The sequence below is a fragment of the Crocodylus siamensis genome, chromosome 1 (assembly GCF_052110815.1).
Source record: "Crocodylus siamensis isolate JL-2025a chromosome 1, ASM5211081v1, whole genome shotgun sequence".
Classification (NCBI taxonomy): Eukaryota; Metazoa; Chordata; order Crocodylia; family Crocodylidae; genus Crocodylus; species Crocodylus siamensis.
In genome coordinates, this window is record NC_143395.1 from 107527413 (window position 1) to 107549969 (window position 22557).

At 40.4% G+C, this 22557-nt stretch overlaps 1 protein-coding gene across 1 annotated transcript in view; it reads left to right on the plus strand.

Moving 5' to 3' along the window:
• PEX7 (peroxisomal biogenesis factor 7) overlaps nt 1-20959 on the plus strand; it is a 73648-nt gene extending 52689 nt beyond the window's left edge. The window contains exons 9-10 of the mRNA XM_090040096.1: nt 2717-2816; nt 18810-20959. Coding sequence (XP_089896222.1) covers nt 2717-2816; nt 18810-18878 — 169 coding nt within the window. The 3' untranslated portion in view covers nt 18879-20959. The remainder of the gene's footprint in view (nt 1-2716; nt 2817-18809) is intronic.
• Nucleotides 20960-22557: the final 1598 nt, after the last annotated feature.

A 22557-nucleotide genomic window follows, 5' to 3' on the forward strand; every position in this document is an offset into this window, starting at 1 on the left:
TGGAGCCTGTTGGAGTCCATATGAAGCTGGTGTGGGGGCTGAGTGCCTGTGTGTATGCACACACATGCACCAACCCAGTAGGTCAGTCCGTGAAGAAGGGAAGGGACGGGGGCTAGATCAAGGTCCCCACGATGAGGGACAGTGCCGCAGAGGCAGGAGCAGGGGTGAGTTGAGTGGGGCCCCAGCTGAGCAGGATTTACTTGCTGAGGAGGTGCACCCCCAAATAATTTTTCCTCCCACTGTCTCCATCTGCCCCATCCTTCTCTCCCCACAAACTTATCTGCTGGGTGGGGTCGCGGCAGTGCATGGTACATCTTGGGTTGCTTTTAAATGCCAAAAATGATCTCCTACTTAAAAAGGTTGGAAACCACTGCTGTAACTTGTAGAGGGGGCCTTAATGCATAGCCATTTTGTAAGAGGAGGAAGATGTAGAAAGTAATCAAACTGGATAAATAGTGCAAAGTAAGTTACTACAAGTCCTTATTTTAACTATTTAAACAGTGTAACAATCAGTTTAATACAAGTTTTCTAACAAAGCAAATTAAGATGTGGTTTTGGCTCTAGTAAGCATACACATGATAGCTTTCATCTAGTAGCTTGGATAAAAATATTAGGGACACCTTTGGCAGTATAAGCTTAGCCTGGAATCCCAAGTATGTGTTGCTAGCCCATGCTGAAATCCATGCTGTAATGCATTCACTGTGGTTGTTATCCATGCTAACTAAATCAAAGCTATCATGCAAATGCCTACGTATGCTATAAACACACCTTTGTTTTTCTGTGCAGATGTACCCTTGGTGATGTTATCTTTAGTGATGATAAATAACATGGGATACTTTAAATCTTTAGAATGCTGTATGAGCATGATTTCATTCTGTGAAGTAGGTAGGCATTATGCCCATTTTTACAGCTGGGAGCAGCCAAATTGCAGAGAATGACTGATTTGCCCAATCTCCTGCAGTAAGCTGGTGTCAAAGTCAGCTTTAATCTAGGTATTCATGTTTTTCAATCTTATATTCAATCACCTAAACCTCATAGCCTCTCTAATCCTGGACTTACTCTATTTTTATATCACAACAATGGGCCTATCCAGATTGTTTTCTGTGAAACTTGCCCTGGACAGTGAGGTTCTGAAATAATCTTTTTCCTGACATAATTTTTATAACATTGAGCAAAGTGAGCTGAAAGCCTTTTAAACTTGTTTTCCAAAAAAATGGAGATTCCCCCTCAGTCTTAAATTTTAAATTTGTTTGGTGCCTTCTCCTCAAAAGAATACAGAATCGATGCATTGAGGAAGGTCACCGCATGTTCTTAGCTACAAGACTTTGCTTTCTTATCTATTTTAGCAGACAAATGTAAGGGTAGAGTTGCTGAGATGTTCTTTTTCTCTTGGTTCCTTGTAAAATGAGCTGTTTATATTGCCTTTCTGGTACTAGGAAGATGTAAAGAGGGTTGTTGCTATGGGTGAGCCATTGTGTCGATACCATTCTGGTCATTTATTAAGGAAATAGTGCAGGCAGGTTAAACAAACTCATTCTCTTGGTTCCTGTGTTTGCTGTTTACCTTAACTGATCTGATGAATGTACCTCACATTCTGTATAGCTGGTTTGATAATGAATTTTTATTATTTTTTATAATCACTTCCACAAAAGGGGAATAAGGATGTGCTTTGACTGTTGAGGAAAAGACAAAAGAATATAATGTGTGTAGAAAGCATTTCCAGGTGCAGGGCAATATAATTCCACGTAAAATATGCAGCACTAGCCTTTTCTAGACTTTCTTTCCCTGCAAGCAGTACCAGAGAATCATGGAAACTTAAGTTACTTTGTCACTTTTGTGCCTTTATTAGGTTCAGGGTTCTTCTCAATTTTCAGTTTTCTAAAAATTTCATTAAGATACTGAATACATGTTTCCAGATCATACTAAAGAATTCTTATTGTACCCCAATATGTACACTTCATTCTGTACAGTGCTAATTATCACTATCATTTACTGTCGTATTGGGGAAATGAGTTTAAAACTAGAATACCATAGATTTATATTTCAAAGTAGTCGTCTTGACTAGACTTGGCAAGGAGGATAAGTTTGGATGAATAAATTTGCAGTGAAATTAAAATGCAAGTTACACGTTCCCTTTAGTATCCATTAGAAAAAAATATAGCAATATAACTGTGTTCTCTCAACATACTGTTGTGTGAGAAGTGTGCTTATAAATTAATCTGAGAACAGGAGCATTCAGTATATTTCTGTCCACTTCTGGTTTTCAATTACAAAAAAAAAAAAATTAAAAAATCCCCTAACTGAACAATACAATAAAAGAAGCAAAGTTTTGAGTTGCCCTGGTATGGGTGTGTGTTATAGATGTAACTTGGCAGGTATTGAGGGGAAAAGTATTTTAGAGTCACTGGCCCTTAGTAAAGAAACCCAGACTACAGTTCTTTAAAGATTGTCCCTAGGGCAGGTCATTGGAGCCAGTTCTGCTGATCTCAGTTTCTGTAATGGGGAAAAAAAAAAGGAGATGGTTTTCCTCAATGAAGTTCTTATTTATGCAGATCAGCAGAGGATTTTGCAGAAATAGAATTAATTATGTTTAAGTGGATGGGTTTGCTTTTGAAAAGGTTCTGGCAGTGTCAGGCATATCAATATCCTGCATTATATTTTAAAGAATGGTCTTTCAATTACTGTAATGGGTTTTTTTGTTTGTTTGTTTCTATAGATTCTGGGACTTTTCCAAGCCTAACCCCTTGTTAGAAATTGTGGAGCATCACACAGAGTTTACATGTGGACTAGACTTAAGCCTTCACAACCGTGGTCAGGTAATAGCTTTGACGGATTTACTTTTCACTCATTTAAAGCCATACAGACATGACTGAACTGTGAACTCCATCCTCAACAGCAGCCATCAGACCATGGAATGCCTTAGGGAAAGGTCTGACTGAATGCTGATTAAAATAAAATGCATATGGGTTAATTATTATGTATTACTTGTGTGTGTGTTAGACAAATGTCAGGTTTGCATTTGTATCTGGCAAATTACCCACCAGAAAGCTGAAGCCCACTTTGTATGTGAAACAACTGGGGTACTAGAGAAGGGTACAAAGTGCCTAACATGGCTGTAAGGAGCTGAGGTGTGGAACCAGGATAAAAACTGAAGATCAGGAGCCAAAGAACAGGAATTCAGATACAAACAAGAGGTTTGGTGATGGGCTTGAATTGAGTCTCATGGGAGTCAATGTTGACCAGACATGAAGTAACTGTAGATACTTCCCTGAATACCAGAGCTATTGTTCCCGGTAGCCAGTTCTACTGAGCAACAGTCCCCACAGTTACCGTTGCCTGCCTAAGAGGGCTTGCTCCTTTGACCATTGCTCATAGGTATCAGCAGGCAAGGACAGGAAAAGCCCCAAGATCATTTTTATAATGGGAGTTCAATTTGATTTTATTTTAATTACAGTACCTTTCAAAACACATGAGTGTAGGATTTTGTTAGGACTAGGCTGTAAGTTGTTAATCAATTAATTGCTTATATGACATCATCTAGCTAGATTAGACCTTTAAAATCATACAGAGTCAACCGTTTAAGAATTCTTTGAAAGCTTATGTTCACTTTGTAGTATGAATACAGTGTACAGAATAGTTCAGCACATGCCTTAAGGCCAAAGAAACATATACATAGGCACTGTATAATGAACGCCTGTGTAGGGCATATACCTGTTCGGATGTTTGGATGTCAGAGAAAGGGGGTGATGGTTTACAAATCTGTCCATAAAAGTGGCTCTCATGTGGTTGGATTTGTATTTGTTTATGGATTTCTTTTTGTATTTATTTGGTTTTAATTTGTGAGGCATCTAAGTACAATGACAATGAGCTGCAAAATTGGTGGAACAATTTGTTGCAACTTTATTGTAATTTTTGTTATAAATCAAAAATTATACATAAGAAGTAAGTGGAAAAAATCTATAGCATGTGCACCTGAATCACTGTAGCTTTCAGTTGGAACTTTTTTTTTTTAGCATACGATACAATGATCACAAAACAAGGAGAAATGTATTTACAATTTTATGTCCAAATTTTGCAGCAAGCTGATTGCCTCAGGTGTAGTGTTATGCAGATCCAATAGAGTTTCATTACATGCTTGGAGAGGGCATTCAGAGGGGATGTGATTCAAAGTCTGAAAAGAAATGCCAGAGTCACAGTTCTGTGAGCTAGTCCAGCCCCATCGACGTAACAGAAATCCCCATGTGCCGTGTCCTGTCCTGATTCAGTTTAGAGGTTGGAACACTGACTGCCATTCTCTAATTTCTGTTTGGGACTCTTCGTTGCTTATGCAAAGTCTGAAGATGAAATGTGCATCTTAAATTGCAACAATATTGGCACAAATGTAGCCATTTTTCCTAAGAAAAGGGATGAGCCATAGTGCAATTTGCATTAATGTTTTGCTTTGTCAGAAATATTAAAAGTGCATGGCAAATTAAACCAGACCAGATTTATTTATTTATTTTAGCCCAAGGTTGTGTTAAGATAGCTTTTTGGTTTAAAAACAAAATTAAAACTGATGATCTCAGGCAGGTACAGTATATTTCATACCATATGCAAAGCAAACGGTAATCAGCTAAATAATATACTCATCACTATATCTTCAGCATCCAAATATTCTAGCCTAACAGTGAGGTAGTATTACTCTATGAGGTCCGCCTGGATTGTCTGACATCTTATCACAGCCTTTTAAGATCCCATTAGCAGAGAAGGCGAGAAGTATCGTGTGAAAAATGTGTGATGAGCAGAAAAAAATACTCCCTTAGGCCTAGTCTGCACTGGGTTTTTACTATGTCTGTAAACAGTGTTTAAACTTAGATCCAAATTCTTCTGACACTGTGTGGGCAGCTAGTGTCATTAGCCAAAATGTTTGCAATGCTTAAATCCCCCGAAAAACATAATAGGTTTATAAAGACGGATAAGAAAACTGCAGCTAGCAGGCTGGATGTAGCCCTCAGAGCCTTTGGATCTGGCTAACAGTTGTGGGGCTTTAGCAGTGGGGGTACTGTCTGTGGGCGCTTTCCCTGTGCCACCATAAGGATAAGCAGTTGCAACAGCAGCATCTTAGTGCCCACTCACCTCCAGTCTGAAGTGGGTCATTTCAGCCTGCAGCCGGAAAAGGTGTCTTACCCCTACTATAATGGTTCTTTCAAAATAGAGACCTTCCATAGCTTTTATGCTCATCATTGAGAACACTCTATTGAATACTCACATGGCCATATATTTGGATATCAATTAAAGAAAGGTATTCTCTGTCCACCCTAAACATACAAATTTTCCTGTGACTGTTCCAAACCCCAACGAAAAAATTGTTGCTAATTGTTGACTATCTGTATAATTCATCTGGGCAGAGTTCTCTGGATTTGGTTTCTCAGGAGATTTTATGGCACATTCTCTTCTAGGGTTACAAGTTCAGTAGTATATACTGTGTATAGACTTGCATAGCATTCAGTTTCATCTGTAGTTAATAAGAACAGTATGCTTAATGGAAATAAGCATATCCTGCAATGATATTATATTCCAGGTAAGGTCAAACAGGCTTTAAGTTGTTTTTTTTATTACTGTGTGGAAACACCAGGGAGCTGCAATGAGGAACCAGAATACCATTGTCTAAGCCCTGTACAAAAACAGAACAAGACGACAGAGGTTAACCCTTCTGAACTATGCCATCTCTCCTTCCTTTGGGGCAGATTGTGCCAAGACACTGAGGCAGGAGCCTGAGTTAGGTTATATCCAACATTGTGAATGCTAACCGGGAGCTTTTGAAAAAGTAACTCTTGCCAACAGATAATCTCTGAACTTCTTGAATGCCAGTTCAACTTTAAAATTAATTTTGTATGTTAATTTGAGTGGGATATTTGATACTTATATGTGTGACAACATCCACAGACAACAAATTTATCCTGTTGTGAAAATTCAATTCCTTTTGTCTGGTGTTTGAAAAAAATCCAACAAGTCTGTGAAGAAATAAATTGCTTCACATATCATAAACAGTGCAAAATTGTGGCGCTTAAGACTTTTGTTGTAATTGTAAAGCTGCTTCATAACACAAACGTAAAGAAAAGGAAAGCCTTGGATGTTGTTTGAAAACTTATCTTCATTCTTGTGCTTGGTTATCGGGTCTACTTTGTTCACAACAGAGAAACCATTGGAAGGCATAAAAGAATACTCTCTGTTGAGCAAGACTCTTTCTTTGGCTGCGCTTGCCTGAAAGCAGGTCTGTGAAGTACAAACTGCAATTCAATTTCTAAAATTGCAGTGCTATGTGATTTTTTTAAAGGACAATGGCAGTAAGTGGCCAACCATTTCAGAACACTGATTATATGCAGAATGTATTAAAGACCACTGGCAAACCGCACAGCTGTCAGAACAGAACTTTTACAATGTGTGATGCTGAAAAGTATAACTTGGAAATTAAACATGTTAAGTGCCAAATACTAGGATAAATAAAAAAAACCACTTCCAATTTAGTTAAGTTATTTAAACTTACAGTTAGAATCAGATTGCACACAGTGGCCACATGCAGACAAGTGTGGATGTGTGGTGCATAGTGCCACAGATCTGTCTGCAGTGCCACGCACTACCCATGCAGGCATTCCCTGCACTGGTACTTTGCAGAGTACTGGCCCTAGGCAAGCAGCTGCTGTAACCTTGGCTCCAGGCCTGGGGCCAAAGCTGGAGCCAAGCTGCTGCCTGCCCCAGTCTGGGTTGGCTCATGTGGTGGGGTAGGGGTGTGCGGTGGGGGGAACATGAGGTAGGTCACATGGTGGAGGTGGGGGATCACACAGAGGAAGCTGCATGGTGAAGGGAGGATTCAGGGGAGACTGCGTAACCTGCTGTGCCTACTTCAGCCCTGGTTCCGGCCCCAACCGTGACCCAGTTGGGTTTGGACTTGCTGCCACTGCTTCTGTCTGGCTAGAATGGGTCAGGGTCAGGGCTACTGCCACTGCTGCTGAATGCCCCAGAGCCAGAGTTGCCACAGAAAGTAAATGGTGGGTGGGACAGTGGGAGAGCAGGCACCAGGTGGGGACAGGTGGCATGTGGGGGGAGGTGCACTGGTGACTAGGGTTAGGCACACGTGCAGGGGTGACAGGGAATGGGGCAAGAGGCGAGGGTGGCAGATAGCAGATTTTTTTTTTTTCATAGACATTAGGGCTGGAAGGGACCTCGGAAGATCATCGAGTCCAGCCCCCTGCCCAAAGGGCAGGAAGTCAGCTGGGGTCATAGGATCCCAGCAAGATAAGCATCCAATTTACTCTTGAAGGTGTTCAATGTAGGTGCTTGAACCACCTCCGCTGGCAGACTGTTCCAGACCTTGGGGGCTCGGACAGGAAAGAAATTCTTCCTTATGTCCAGCCTGAAACGGTCTTGCAGGAGTTTGTGACCGTTCGACCTCGTCATCCCTTGGGGCGCTCTGGTGAACAGACGTTCCCCCAGATCCTGGTGGTCACCCCTGATAAACTTATAGGTGGCCATCAGATCACCCCTGAGCCTGCGCTTTTCCAGGCTAAAGAGTCCCATGGCTCTCAGCCTGTCATCGTAAGATCTGTTTTCCTGACCTCTGATCATGCGCGTGGCTCTCCTCTGGACTCTCTCAAGCTTCTCCACATCCTTTTTGAATTGTGGAGCCCAAAACCAGATGCAGTACTCCAGCTGCGGCCTCACCAAGGCCGAGTACAAGGGGAGAATGACGTCCCGGGATTTGCTCGAGAAGCATCTATGGATGCACGCCAGCATTTTGGTCGCTTTATTAGCCGCAGCATCGCATTGGAGGCTCATGTTCATCTTGTGGTCAATGATGACCCCCAAGTCTCTTTCTTCTGTAGTGCTAACCAACGTAGCACTGCCGAGCCTATAAGGGTGCTGCAGGTTTTTCCTCCCAAGGTGGAGAACCTTGCATTTTTTGGTGTTAAACACCATGAGGTTCTCGTCTGCCCATTTGCTGAGCTTGTCCAGGTCAGCCTGGATCACCCGCCTATCTTCTGGCGTGGATGCTTTGCCCCAAAGTTTGGTGTCATTGGCGAACTTGGCCAGTCCACTCCTGACTCCAATGTCCACATCGTTAATGAAGATGTTGAACAGTATGGGTCCCAGGACAGAGCCTTGAGGGACCCCACTGGTCACAGGGCACCATGATGAGTGACTGCCATCAATCACAACCCTCTGGGTCCGACCACGAAGCCAATTTCCCAGCCAGCGGATCGTGGTGGAGCCAAGGCCACAACTGGGCAGTTTGGCCAAGAGGTGATCATGGGATACCAGATCAAAAGCTTTTTTGAAGTCAAGATATATGACATCAATCTCTTCTCCCTTGTCCAGGTGATAGGTCACCTGGTCATAGAAGGAAATGAGATTGGTCAAACAAGACCTACCCACAACAAACCCATGCTGGCTATCCCTTAGGATGTTAGCCTGGGCCAGTCCCTCAAGGATGGCCTCCTTAATAAACTTTTCTAAGATCTTCCCCAGGATAGAAGTCAGGCTAATGGGCCTGTAGTTAGCCAGATCCACTCTCCTCCCTTTCTTGAAGATCAGCACCACATTGGCCTTCAGGAGGCAAACGTCAAAGATCTGACTATTTGTCTTCCCTGTGACTGTTTTTCTTGCCACAGCAGTAGGGGAGAATGAATTTAAGATGATTCTCCAATAATTAGATTCTATACATGGAAATTATAACAAATGTATACTTTTCTATGCATAGAATAATTGAGGGGGTTGCCTTATATATTCAGAGTAGTCTTGGATTTAGGTAAATAGAGCCATAAGAAAGTTTTATGAAATCTGTAGTTTCTGTAAAAAGGGTTATGGGCAATGAAATGCTTTCCACATCTTGAATGTTGAAGGGTTGTGAAAAGTTGGCCAGTAGCACCCTCTTAACAGATTTGCTTTTTGTGCATTTAGTCTCATATCTGTTAAATAATACGACAAAACACATTATGCCCTTGTGAGTAAGCATTGCTTTGATATTATTTTAGTGAACTAAAACCAGACCAAAAAAGTCAGGTCTCGTTTTGCTGCATAGAGATATTATCAAGTCTGTTTTTAAATAAGCTTTTACTGCTTTTTTTTTTTTTACGTCCGTTAGTGATTTTGGGCCAAAACAACAGAGATTGAACTGGATTGTAATTCTTCATGTGCATCATCAACAAACCTGCTTGCTGAGTTATACTAGTGCTATGCCATGGCAGATAGATATTTCTGAGGTGTTACTGATAAAAGGTGTACAAGCCAAATTACATTATTTACTCATGATTGTGGTGAAAAAGGGAGAAGCCTAACTCAACTCTCAGCTCTATGAGGTGGAATTTGCTATTAGGAAAACACTTTTCTTGGTAAATGGAGCACGTACAGAGTAACTGAGGAAAATAAACATTGGAACCCTATAATGCTACTTCGAAAATTAGATGTCAGCACAGAATGGTCCTTTAAACTTTGGTGTGTGACCCAGCATTGATTTTATTACTAACAAAATTATGAACCTAGTGTTCTCTTAAATAGGTTGCTCTTTTTTAAAGATCCTTTGTTTCATCTGTCTGATTTTGTCTGTGTGGCAGCCATTGCTGCAAATAGATTTGAAAGCCTTAGTAGGCACTTAGCTGCCAGACTTGTCTTTCAGGCCTGCAATTGAGGCAAATTTAGACATTATATCTTAATGGTAAAAGATATGCTAACAACTGTTGTGTTTAGCAAATTTTAGCAAGTCTGCCCAATCAGCATCCCATTACATATCTGTAACAGATCAGCAAAACAACTGTTTTATATCTTTGCCCGTTTGCATAATGTTCAAGAGACTTGATCATAAAGCCAATCAGTTTTCTGTTTTCAGATGAGTGCTTTGTGACACTTTTTAACAGTTTGAAAAGCAGGGTAATGTTCCCAATCTGTTTTTCCTCCTTCGGGCATCTACAATGCTGCTATTTCTAAATCTAGGCATTTGTTAGAATTTAGGGCATCTGATCAGTTTTATTCTTTCTGCATTGCTAATGATGACTGTAGAAAATAGAAACAATGTATACTTGAAATGATGCAAAAAAAAGAATTTTTGCAAGTGAAGAAAGAAAGAAACCCCTTAGAATTTACAAAATTTCAACTTGAACTTTCCACATATGCATGGGATTGGGATTCTCAGCTGTAGTTCACTTCTCATGTCTCTTGACACAAAACTGGGGTCACACAAATAGTGTGGATTTTCTGATCTGAAATGAATTGCCCCATTAGTTTAAACCAGTAGATGTTCCAGGCATGAATCACCCAAGGAGGAAGGAGAGTGGGTATTCTTCCTATCCTGATTTATCAAGGATTAAAGTTAAGAGTGGGAGTTGAGCCAAAAGCCCCTTCCATCCACCTTGCTTTTCCCTATTCAAGGGAGAGTGTGGGTTGGGGATGGATGGCAAAACTTCCTCTCTTCTTGTCTGATGACAGGCTCAAGAGAGTGGCCACCACTGTAAACGAGGCTGATAAGCAGGCAATCTAATAATCCTTTGTATATTTTTTAATTATCCATTATTTAACTTCCATCCCCCACATCCAGAAGTGTGCCTAAAGTTCTTTGCAAGCATTTAATTCCTGTATTTACATGAATCCAAGACAACTTCAAATTTAAGATGAGCCTGAAAATAATTATATTCTGTACATGGAAAATTTATAAACTCTCTGCTTGCCCCCTTTTCCACTTGCTCCCCCCCCCCCCATGTCTGTACTTTCCTCCCCTGCTGCCACGTGTCTGCTGCTTGTTCCCCCTGGTGTTGTCACCCCATGCCTATGTCTCTCCCCTGCTCCCCTGTCACCTTCTGGGCAGGGAGCTAGGGCTGCACTTCTCAGCTCAGCTTCTCCCCCCTCCTCCCATGGTTCTGGACCTGGTGGGAGGGGCTGTGGGGAAAGGCATGCAGGGTCCTCTGCTTGTTCTTAGGATATCCACACAGGTCTGGGATGTATGGAGGAGCTAGTACTTATCTCCTCACAGAGGGGCCAGGTACTGGGGCACACTTCAAAGGATGTTGTGGCACTTCAGCTGAGAAACACTGCTGTAGGAGGTGAACAGGATCAAATACTTCCCTGCTAGGCAGCATAAAAAATCTGAGGGCATGTCCACTTTAGAGGTCTTCGATTGCTCTCAAAGAAATCCCTTACAGGAGTTCAGCAATAATGTTGTCAACAAACCTAGGAATTCTGTGTTTTTTATCTGGTGCTGTTCTCTGATGTCAGTTTCTCTGATAGAAAATCTTTTTTCTCCAGATCTCTTGTTCTTCTGTAAATGGAGCTTTTGATTTTAACTTCTGAGACCTGCAATTGCCTAATTTCACAGATCTAGTAATAACCACATATGCCCTACCAGTTGCTGAAAAGCTCGTTCAGCTGTGGCACCAGCATTTCTTAGATGAAAAAGAAAAGCAGCTGTGTTATTGAAAATGCATGCCATTACTTACCTACAGAATACTGCGCTGAGTTTTTAGTAAGCCCTTTAAGTCTGGCAGTTTTTTATTATTCCTTTAAATACAGTTTTTGAGTATTGGGTTTGGGGTTTTATTGTACCTTTAGGAATGGCAAAGTAGCCAGTAACATGAAAGATATTTCTCCTTTGCTCCTAAACATTGAAGAGACTGTGTCATTCAGGTAATTGCACTAAACTAAACAGATTGCCCTAAGGTGCTGGAAAAGGTCTATTCCAAAGCAGGACTGTATTGATGAATAGGTAACTATGACCTGTCAGAGAAGTAAATCATTTATAGATCAGTGGAAATGGCTTTGATAAATGAATGGATATTGGTATTAAATCAGTTGGTGGAAAGCAGCATTATAATTAGGGACAAGGATAAACACTTTAATAAAGCATGGGATGACTGTTTCACTTTAGTTAAACTATGAATTTCCAGTAAAGGATTAACTGTCTGAATTTTTAGGCTTTATATCAAAAGGATATATGAAATAATGCCTCGTTTGATTTGTATGTTGCAAATAGACTCGCACACCTCTTTATCGACAAATTACTTGGCATCATATTTATACTGCACCAACAATAAAAGTACAGTACACTAACTTATGCACTGATGCTGCAACTCATTGTTAAAATAAGAGGGCTTCAGGCAACTAATAAATGTACTTCTTTGTTAGACTGTTTATACTCCAATAATAATACCTAACAGACTGAAAAGCTAATACTTTTTGTCCATTTTTCCAATGTTGTCCTTTCCCGAGCAGTAATCATTTGGTGGAGGAGGAACATTGTTGATTTCCAGTTAAGCTTTAATTATTTTCACCTATTGCTATAGTTTGTGATGGCAACAAATTGCTGCATTAGAATTTTGTATTCCAATGCATAAGCAATATTGATGAACGGGTTCTACAAAATATCTCTACAATGTTCATTGAATTAGTATGGCTGTCCAGCTGCTACCTTGTTACATTTTTTTTAAAGTTAAAAATGTAAAATGTAATAAATGTATATACTTTCTTTCATCCAAAGTTCTCAGAGTATTTTTCAGACACATGCAGATTGTATCCAGGGCTATTGGATTGTAGACACAGCTGTTTAATATAACCCTGCCATATTGTACAGTAGTTTGGGGATAAAAATGAATGAGGAGAAGGCTATTTCAAGAAGGATGCTACATTATTTTTAATTGTTCTGAATTCAGGTAGCTTGCAGTCCATTCATTGCATTTTATGGCATATCCAATTATATTCTATTCTAAGTTAGGGTTAAAAAATGTGTATGAAAATATGAATAAGAAACATGGAAAGAACAAATTGCAGCATTTCTGAAATTATATAAAGATTGTATTAGAGGTTTTAAAAGATGGACAAAGCCATATGGTTGTGAAGACCCAAGGGTAATCAGCACAATCACAGAAACAGTATTGTATGTTGCACTAAATGTTTAATTGGAGTGATTACTAAAATATTTTATGTAATCATTGATTTACATTTTGTCTGACCCTCCGTTCCTCTTAAGTTCTATTGCTGCTTGTGTGTAAATAGGTTCATAGAAGTATACCAAGGTCACAGAGTCGCATGCTATTTGTAATACTAGTTGTAGTGGCAATCACCTTCACGCAGTTACTTGGTTGGATTTTTCATTTGTTTAAAGTATTCAGATACTTGAAAGTATCTACTTGAATTGGGCCCTAAAAAGAGACAACTCATCCTTCCTTAACCCAAAGTTGGTTTTGTGTCAGCAAGTGTACGTATTGTATACCAAAGGCCTAATCAGAATAACCCACTTATCTTGGAACTGCATGGTAGTCCCATTTAATAGAAAATATGGGGTAGATTGGGACACCATCTAGAACTTAAAAATTGTCCATGATAAAAACAGAGAGAATCTGATCTGTCTTGTGTTGTTTTCCCTTAGCTGCGCTATACAAAAGGACAGTCTTGACTCTCTTGATTTCATCAAGCTGTTCCTTTTTTTCTCCCTTCACATAAAGAAAGTATAGCGTAGGGCAGTGGAGCCCAAACTTTCTGGGCTGCAGGCCAGATGAGTGTTGCAGGGTCAGTCTGCAGTTCCGATTCAGTGCACAGGATCCAGCTCGGAGTTGGCATTTGGATGTGATCGAGCATGTGGTCTCAGCCCTATACATTGGATTGGGCCCCGGCCCTGCATATGTGCCAGATCAGCCCCAGTGCCCGGGCCCTGCATGACTTAATCTGGCGCATGGGGCCATGTCATCTGGCACACAGGGCCTGGAAATTTGGCAGCAGGGAAATGATGGCAGTGTTACTTGCCAATGCTCCCCGCTACCACATTTCCAGGCCAGATGACAGGGCTCTGTGGGCCGGAGGTTGAGCACCATTTGTCTAGGAAAAGCCTCTTGAGTAATTTTTATTTCCTTACATAAAATAGAGACCATATATATAATGTGCATGTTATTTCTAGCATGTATGTTTTTTACACACACACATTTACATGGCATATCAATCAAATTAATAAATCCCATACAGTAATTCCCACTGGAAATTGATCTCTTTAAAGCAGGGTTTGAATTACACTTTGACTCTTGTGGGGGTCGGAGGTAGCGATGGCAGCAGTGACGATGGCAGCAACAGCAAAAAAGTGCCTGGCAGGAACAAGGGGGAGGGGCTGTTTTTTCCCCATACTAAACAGCAGTTTCTGCCTGGCTGCTGGGGGGGACCGCTCTCATCCCTTATGGCAGGCTCAGCCCACTCCAGCCCCCTTCAAGCCCCCACATAATTCTAACCCTGCTTTAAAACTATGCCTACTTAGACAACATGGATATATTTTCTTCTTGTGCTTGGGCTTTACATTCTGTCACCATCGATTTTTAGACTGTAGCACTTCATCATATTTAATTTGGGAAGAAAGTATGGCATTATGTCAAGCAGATGTATTTTCTAGGTCATTAACTTGAAACTTCTCATTTTGAATCTTGCTCAAAAGGATTGCACATATATTATTGATTGAAGATAAAGACTCTTGGATTGCAGCAAGGCTTTTATAAAGCGAGATTACAATTTGGGAGTGACTTGAAATTCTGCAGCGCACTTCCCTCTTGATTTAGCTTTAGACCAATTACCAAGATATGAGGATATGGCCAAACCCTCTGCACCCTTGTTTGAAAGTTTTGGGGTGGGGGGAGGGTGTGTGTGTGTGTGTGTGTGTGTGTGTGTGTGTGTAATTCATACAGCAGTCGTCATTGTAGTATGGTACTTCTCGCATTTTAAATGTGTGCATCTCAAGTACAAGTGATCCACTCTGTACCCACTGTCTCCCATTCCAATGCTGAAAACAATTCTTGAGACTGAGGTATAGTATGCACCTACATACATTGAAGCCATTTTTTTTACCTACCAGAGGGTAGAATTTAGCACTGAGTTTGATGACTTCACTGAAGAGAAGCTGCCAGATGTTCCAGCTACTAATGGATAGAATGTGCCCAAAGTCTGTGTGAAAACATGCTCTTGTTACTGTTCCACTCTCCCCCTTCCTGCCATCCACCCATTTGTTTCATCCACTTGTTATACCTTTTTGTTAATCAAGACAGCAAGCTCTGTGGAGGTGTGACTGTCTTTGTACCCCGTCTATGTCCAGCACCTAGTGCAGTGGAATCCCAGTTCCCAACTACTGGGAGTCCTGTGTGCTAAGCTGATGTAAGAAATGAACCATAAAATGTGTTATTAGGGCAGATGCCTATTTCTTCCCTTGTCTTAGGTGAGAGTAAACACTGCAGAGCATCTTCAGAATATTTGGATGCATTCAATATCCTAAGTGTCCCTCTGTTGGAAAAAATACTATAATGCACCACAGATCGCAGAAAAAAAAACCCCAAATCAAAGTGAAAAATGTAGTAGTATGACCTGTTTTCTGCTTTTATTTTTGTGGAAACCAAAGCACAAAACCTGAAAATCTGGTTGAGAAGCCAAAACCCAACAATTGTTGCTGGCATATGCAAGTAAGTACATAATGAACAAAACTGGAGCCTGTTGGTTATGTGAAGGAGGGGCAGACTTTACCACTAGATAAGTTTGTCCGTTGGTCCTCTTTATTCCATGGCCTGGCCATAAGTTAATGCTGCTTGTTTCATCACTAAAGGTAGAAACAAATGTCACCTTTCATCACCTGTGTGCTGCCATAAAATAATGTATAGTAACTCAAAGGCAAAGCAAAGGGATTCCCTGGGTAGCTGGGAATCAGGCCAACCCATGTCTCCATCTGAAGCACGTGTCAGCATGGGTCCTGGTGCTGGTCCCAGTGTAGAGGCACAGGGCCATGCAGAACTTGTTGTGGAGGCACAGGACATGGGGGATTCTGTGGGTCTTGTGCCATCCTGTGCCTCTGTGCTGCCCCACTTGGGACAACAAGAAGGCATGGGGAGCAAGGGATATAGGAGCAAAGGGAACATGTCACCTGTTATCTTGCATAGGGTCCCTGTTGTGCATTTTGCCCAATGAAGTGAATCAGCTGTGACAGTTTATACCCTAACTACACCAGGGCTCCTCCCTTTGTTGGTGCTGTATTGTAGTTCAAGTATGTGATGTAAATTTGTAACCAGTGGGCTCCTTTCTTCTTTCTGTTGGCCAAACCCAATTTTAGTCTGGCACAATGCCACCTTATTTCTGATGCTGTTCTTTGCAATTGCGTCATGGTTAACTGTGTTTACTTGTTGCTGCTTGCTGTATGAATTTGTTCATCATCCTTTCCATTATTAGCCTTTCATATAAACTTCCTACTGCACAGGAAGAGACAACCCACGATTATTATTTTCTCCAGGTTTATTTTCCTTTTCTTTAATGTTTATGTCTTTTATAAACCATTAGAAAATCAATTAATTAGGCTAAATTCTCACAATTGCTTCTAGTTGAACTCCCTTTTATATGGGTTGTATTTGTTACCTTTACTAGATTAATTTATTCTGTAACTATATTTGCTCAGACTGATCTGTAATGTTAATTAAATTGACCATAGGTGGGAATTTCCATGGGATTTCGTAGAAGTTATTTCTTGTCGTATTTCCTTTTAAAATTTGAGAGCTTTGCTTATAGGATACCGATGCCCATGGTAAGAATAAAAATACCAAGGCCAGTTGCAATGTACCTTTTAAAGTCAAACTCAGGTTTTTTTTAAATAAAATTTTGGAGGAACTGCAATGCAGCAAAATATTATTTCTCACAAAGCTCTATTATGTTATTGAGCAGAGTAACATAATGTCAGGAGATTTTTTGTGCTGTTCTGTTCAGATGAAGATGATAAGCACTTCAAATAACTAAGTAAGCAGATTCAACTAACTAAGAAAACAACTCAAATGAACAGTAGTACAATGCAGTAAATGTGGAATGAGATAACTAAAGTTTGTATCAGATAATGAAGTTAGTTTTCCAGATGTTTAGTGTGCGGCTGTTCATTCTAGTTTTAGATTAGATCAGAAATCACCTTTGTAGCAAAATTATACTTCTTTTGTAGGGTCTGTTGCTACTCTCATTGAGATCCCTACCTTCAAAATAGTTTTCCCATGATATATTCGCACTGATTTTTTTTTGTCAGTTTTTTCTCTCAGATCTCTTTTCCTTTTGATTCAGTCTTTTCCTCCACCACTACTTTGTAACTAGACTATTAGTTACAAACTATACATCATTCGGTTTATGCAGTTGTCAACATAGGTTAATTCTTTGCCCTTGTTAGAACATCTTAACTGTATTACAAATCTAAAGCATATTGTGGTCTGATTATTAAAGTTTATTATTTGTCTGACTGTGTTTGTATTGATTATGATCTAGTGCTGTAGAATTGTTCTGTTGTGGGAAAATCTGCACCAAATGAGTATTTTGGGGTCTGTGGGCTAGAAAAAATTCTGAGTAATCTAGAGATTCTGCTGCTTTGTTTTTAAGGTCAGTCCAGGTGGCAGCACATTCCTGTCAGACTAATGAAGCCTGATCATTGCTTGGTGCAGATCTTCTATCTCTGAGAGACATTACTCAGAAGCACGCAGCATTTGAGTTCAGTAGTAGCCAGGGCCATGCTGTCAACTTTCTTTGTAAGGAAGGACATTGTAATGGTTAGAGTTCTAGCTTGGTCTATAAGAAACACGACTGCAATTTTCTGTTCTGCCACAGGCTTCCTTTGTGATCGAGAACAAATCACTTTAGTTTTACAATGTGTGAATTCTCCATCTGAAAAATAGACATAATAGTACTTCCTTGCCAGTAAGTTTAGTATGGATATCAGTAGATATCATAGTACAGTATAACCTCATAAATCTGGTTTTCAAAATTCCAGAATTCTCAAAAATCCAGCACTTTTAAAAAATATACTGGATCGGGGAGTAGCAGCAGCTGGTCCCATAGCACTGGCCGCATGCAGAGTGGCGGCACGGGGTGGTGGATGGCAGCAGCGGCCGCCACGTGCAAGCTTCCCCCTCCACGTCTGGGAGGGGGTGCTGGGGGGAGGCAGAGAGCAGCAGTGGCTGGTCCCGGAGCTGCGGCCACACACTGTTTAAAAAATCAGGAACGTTCACATTTCTGGCAGGTGCTAGGTCCCAAGGATGCTGGATTTATGAGGTTATACTGGAATGGGAGCCAGATGACTCCTTTAGATAGAATATGCCACTTCCTTATGAGAAATCACCCTTTTGGGTCAGCCTGTTTGAAATAAGCACATGAGAGTTTTTCTTCTCACTGTGGACATTATATAACAAGTAAGAAAAATAAAATCTTGTAACTCCTGTGCATTTCACCCAAGGTAACTAACACCAGAATTGCTGAAATTTATGATGGTTTTGTTCCTGACAAATTATAAACTGGGCTATCAAGATGAACCTAAATACTGGGTGTGATTTTCCTTTAAGTCGGGGATGTCAGACTCACCTTGAGCCCCAGGCCAGATGTGGACCACAAGGCTTCTTGTGGGCCAAATCTAGCCCAGGGAATTGGGACAAACTGCAGTGGTGGCATTCCAGAGATGAAGAGGGTTTCAGTGATGGCACATCTGGAGGTAGCAGTGGTCTGGGGGCAGGGGTCCAGAAGTAGGAGGAAGGATCCAGCAGCAGCCGGGGGCAGAGGCTCGATGAGAGTTTGGGGCAGTTGCAGAGGAAAGCCAAGCTTGCTGCTGATGGCAATGGCCAGTAGGATCAAATGGCCCCCATTCTGCAGCAGCCTATGCCCCCAAGCTTTCAAGGGCCTGCTGGTGGTGTGACAGGCCAGATAAACATACAGCCTAGAGCCTCTCTGACACCCCTGCTTTACATTATATCTCTGTAATTCTTCTAGATTTGTCAAAACTGTTTTTCCTGGAAGTAAACTGCTTGCCCTTTGCTTTGTAGGTGGCAGACTGTGCTTGGGATGAAACAGTGAAGATCTATAGCCCGCTGTGTCTGACAGTTCCTGTATAGAGAATGCACTTCTCTCGGTGAAGGATGACTGACTGGGAAGGAACCTTCTTCTGCTCCCCAGACCTCACCTCACACCAGATGTGTTGATCTTTTGCCCTTGTGTTTTTTTTCAGTACAATGTCTGTTTTTAACTGAAGCTGTTTTAAATCCAAAGATGTTTGCAATGCAGGATTTGGAGATCTTTATGCCTGGTTTTACTGTCCAGGCAGTTCTTGGTGCAGCCAAATGTTCACTATCTGTGTGGGTTATCAAAGACGGGCAGAAACAGACATTTTGCTGCGTTGCTTAGGGCAGAACTATTCCTACATTTGCTTTGTAGAGTTTAATGGGTATTTGTGTTATCACTGAAGATGAGAACCAAAATTCCTCAATCTTACAGAGAAATTAAATGGTAAGGTATTTTGAGATACTGGCACTGTTTTTGTTTTTTAAGGTTGGGGGTTTTAACTGTAAATTGCTGTGGCATCAACCTGAGGCTTGCATCACTCAGTTGATTTGATATTGATACGTTTTGCTATAAACTCACGTTGCATTATATTCTCATGCTATATGATGGATCCTGTTGATAGACAGTAAATGTCATACGTTATAGCAAGCTGCTTCCTTTGACCTTTGTGTTCACTGTTTCATGATGGCAGACAAGATTATTTCCATTTTTTTTCCTTCCCTTTTATCTTTACAGATAAAACTCTAGATGCCAAAAGATGTGAAATCTGTATTTCACATTTTCACATCTAGAAAATGTGAAATACAGAAAAAAAGCTTGCAGGTGGAAATTCTTAGAAGAGTTCCCTTTTCTTAAAAAACTTTTTCAAACTTCATTGAAGCTCCACTTTGATATACAAATTATTATCTTGTACATCTTTACCTGCCCTGTAAATCTCCTCAATCTGTACCTCCCTAGATTTTTCTCTTAACTTCTGCATCCCACTTTCTCTTCCTTTTCCATGAAGGACCCTTTCACAGGGGTATTTCCAGTGGTCTCTTTGCAAAGCCCTGACTGGTACTGAACTTAAACAGTGCATGGTCTTTGGTAGCATATGCCAGAACTGGTGAGATATGTATCATGTGATGGCCTGACACCAGAGGCTGCCAGATCGACTGGACCATTTGAAGATGTAGGGAAGGAAGGTTCAGATGACTTCATGGACTGCAGAGAATGGTGGACTGCTGGGAGAAGTAAAGGGGACTATTTTGGAAGGAGGAGCCAGGGGGCTTCTGGACAACCATGTGAAAGTATCTGAGCAATGATTAGAAGGCAGGATGAAAGATGAAATCCTCTTACACAGCCAACTTCTTTGGATTTGGTACGATTATATTTTTTCCTAGATCAGGTGGCCTGTCCCTGTGTGCAAAGGCCTACAAGTTTAAAAAAAAATGTATTTTGTTTTATGATGGACTATTGCAGATTTGCAAATGTGTGACACTTCCTTTTTGCATGCAAAGAAATGACACAACTATAAAGCTATAATACCATGGCTCATTAAACCCAATCTTAGGCATTAAAATAGATTAACTCTAGCATTAGAAGTTCCTTCCTTTCATCTTACTTTACTACTTGGCATATAAGCAGCAAGACTGTATGGGGTTCATGAAGTTTTTGTACATGTGTATGAAGTACATGGGGTACTTACTAAGAATATATGCACTTACAGTATGTCAATTCGAATCCTATAAGAAGTTAAGAGTTAGTAAGAGGATAAGAACAATTTCATATTATCTGGATGTTTGTCATGAAGATGAAAAATACACTGTACCTAATGCCCATGCAAAGCAAAATGGATTTAAACTTTTTCTTCTTAACTGTCTCCCTTCCCCCCTCGTGCACTAACTGCAATGTTGAGAGCTGCTGAATCCAGATTTTAGTCGTTTGAAAAATGTGAGAACCCAGAAGCTCAGTGCAATAAATAAATGCTGTGGCTTTTAAATTTACCTTATAATCTCTAAATGAGAAGGTATGCTGTTATAAACATTTTGCTGTGTTGTGAAAAATGTTTCTTTGGCAGTAATTATAGCTAATTATTAATTCTCAGGGTACGTTTGTTACATATGAAATAAAATTGCTTTCAAGATTCACAGAACTAGCTTCTAATTCTTCATTTTTCTGCACAAGCCTTTAACTACAAATGTCTCAAAAATTTAATCCAATACCCTTTTACATTCTTTCTTTTAGAAGATTTTTTGAGAATTCATAGGCTTTTATTTAGCTAAAGAAATTTATTTTTGATTTTTAAATAAAAAACTATATTTATTCTGTTTTTGCCGCAATATTAAATAACTGCACGGTGCAGTAAATAATAAACTAAGTATTGTCAAAAAGCTGTTATACTTGTACTCTTAGCAGCCATGGTCAGAGAGATAAATGCAGAAAAAGTTCCTTGGGGTTACCTTATAATATTCATTGTGAAGATTTGAGTCTTTTGAATGGTGGACACATACTTTTCTCCCTGTTTTTGGCAACCATCTTACTTTAAGTGTGACTTTTTTTCTAATTGTATGCACCATTAACTTTGTATTTTGATGAGGGCTATTTTAATCTCTTCTAAAACATCAACTTGTTACAAGAGCATGCCAAGAGTGGAAGTATTCTCAGCATTTTACCTCCGTTAAAAGCAGGCCGTCAGCTCTAGCATGTCCCTGCAATAAAGAAGATGCAATAAAAATGAAATTTCATTCCTAGCTGTAAGATGGTTTTACGATTCTATGACTACCAAAGCTGAGTTTGTTTTAATTTTTTTAGAAAGGCTTCTCTGCCTTTTTCATTAAAATACAGATTGATGGTCAGGTTAATAATTTGTCACAATGAACTTTTCCTAACATTCCACTCCACTCTGGTTATGTTCATTTGATTTTTGTCTCGGCTCATTCATTGTGTGTAGGATCTGGTTAAACTGGTGGGTACTTGTGGGTTATTTGACTTTAGTTTGAGGGAGACTGCAGACCACATCATTAGTCTGAGCTGTGCTAAAACTAGAGCCACAATCGCCATCCTGACTGCTAGCAACTGAACTAAGTGCCCAGTATGATCTCTAGCCCCAAGGAACCACATCTGAATAGTATGAGTATATATCTTCACTGCAGAATTAACACAAGTTATCTACACTCTAATTCTCTTTATTTGGTCTAGTTTGAGTTGCAACAGCTACATTTTGAAATACAGCTCAAATTTCTGTATCTGCACTGGTGCTGTGCTCTTTTTTTTTTTTTTGGTACTAAGGCTCCAGGGGCACATTTACCATGCACCATTCTACGACTCTTCCCTGAGTTGTGGGAGATCTTGTTTGTCCTTTCAGAGTATACAGGCACTGATCTGCATTCATCTGCATGGTCATATTGGCAGCTAACAAATTGTGCCCACTCAAGTTTTAGACCGTACTCTTCTCTGGGCTCTCAGACTTGATGAAAACACCACTGCACTTGGCAGAGAATTTTGTGTGTGGGAGGAGGGAAGGTGGAGAACTACAATTGGGGGTAACATGAGAGACAACTTGAGGCACTTTTGCAGTAAAGTTGGACCCTGAGAGGCAGTGAGTGTATTGCAGACTCAGCCTGGGACTGAGTTTTCATGGTAGGTTTCTCACCCTTTTCTCTTATTCCCCTCCCTTACTGAGGTATCAGGTGTCCTCATCTCATGTTGACATACATGACAGAGTACAACAGTTCTTTGTAGCAGAGGCAA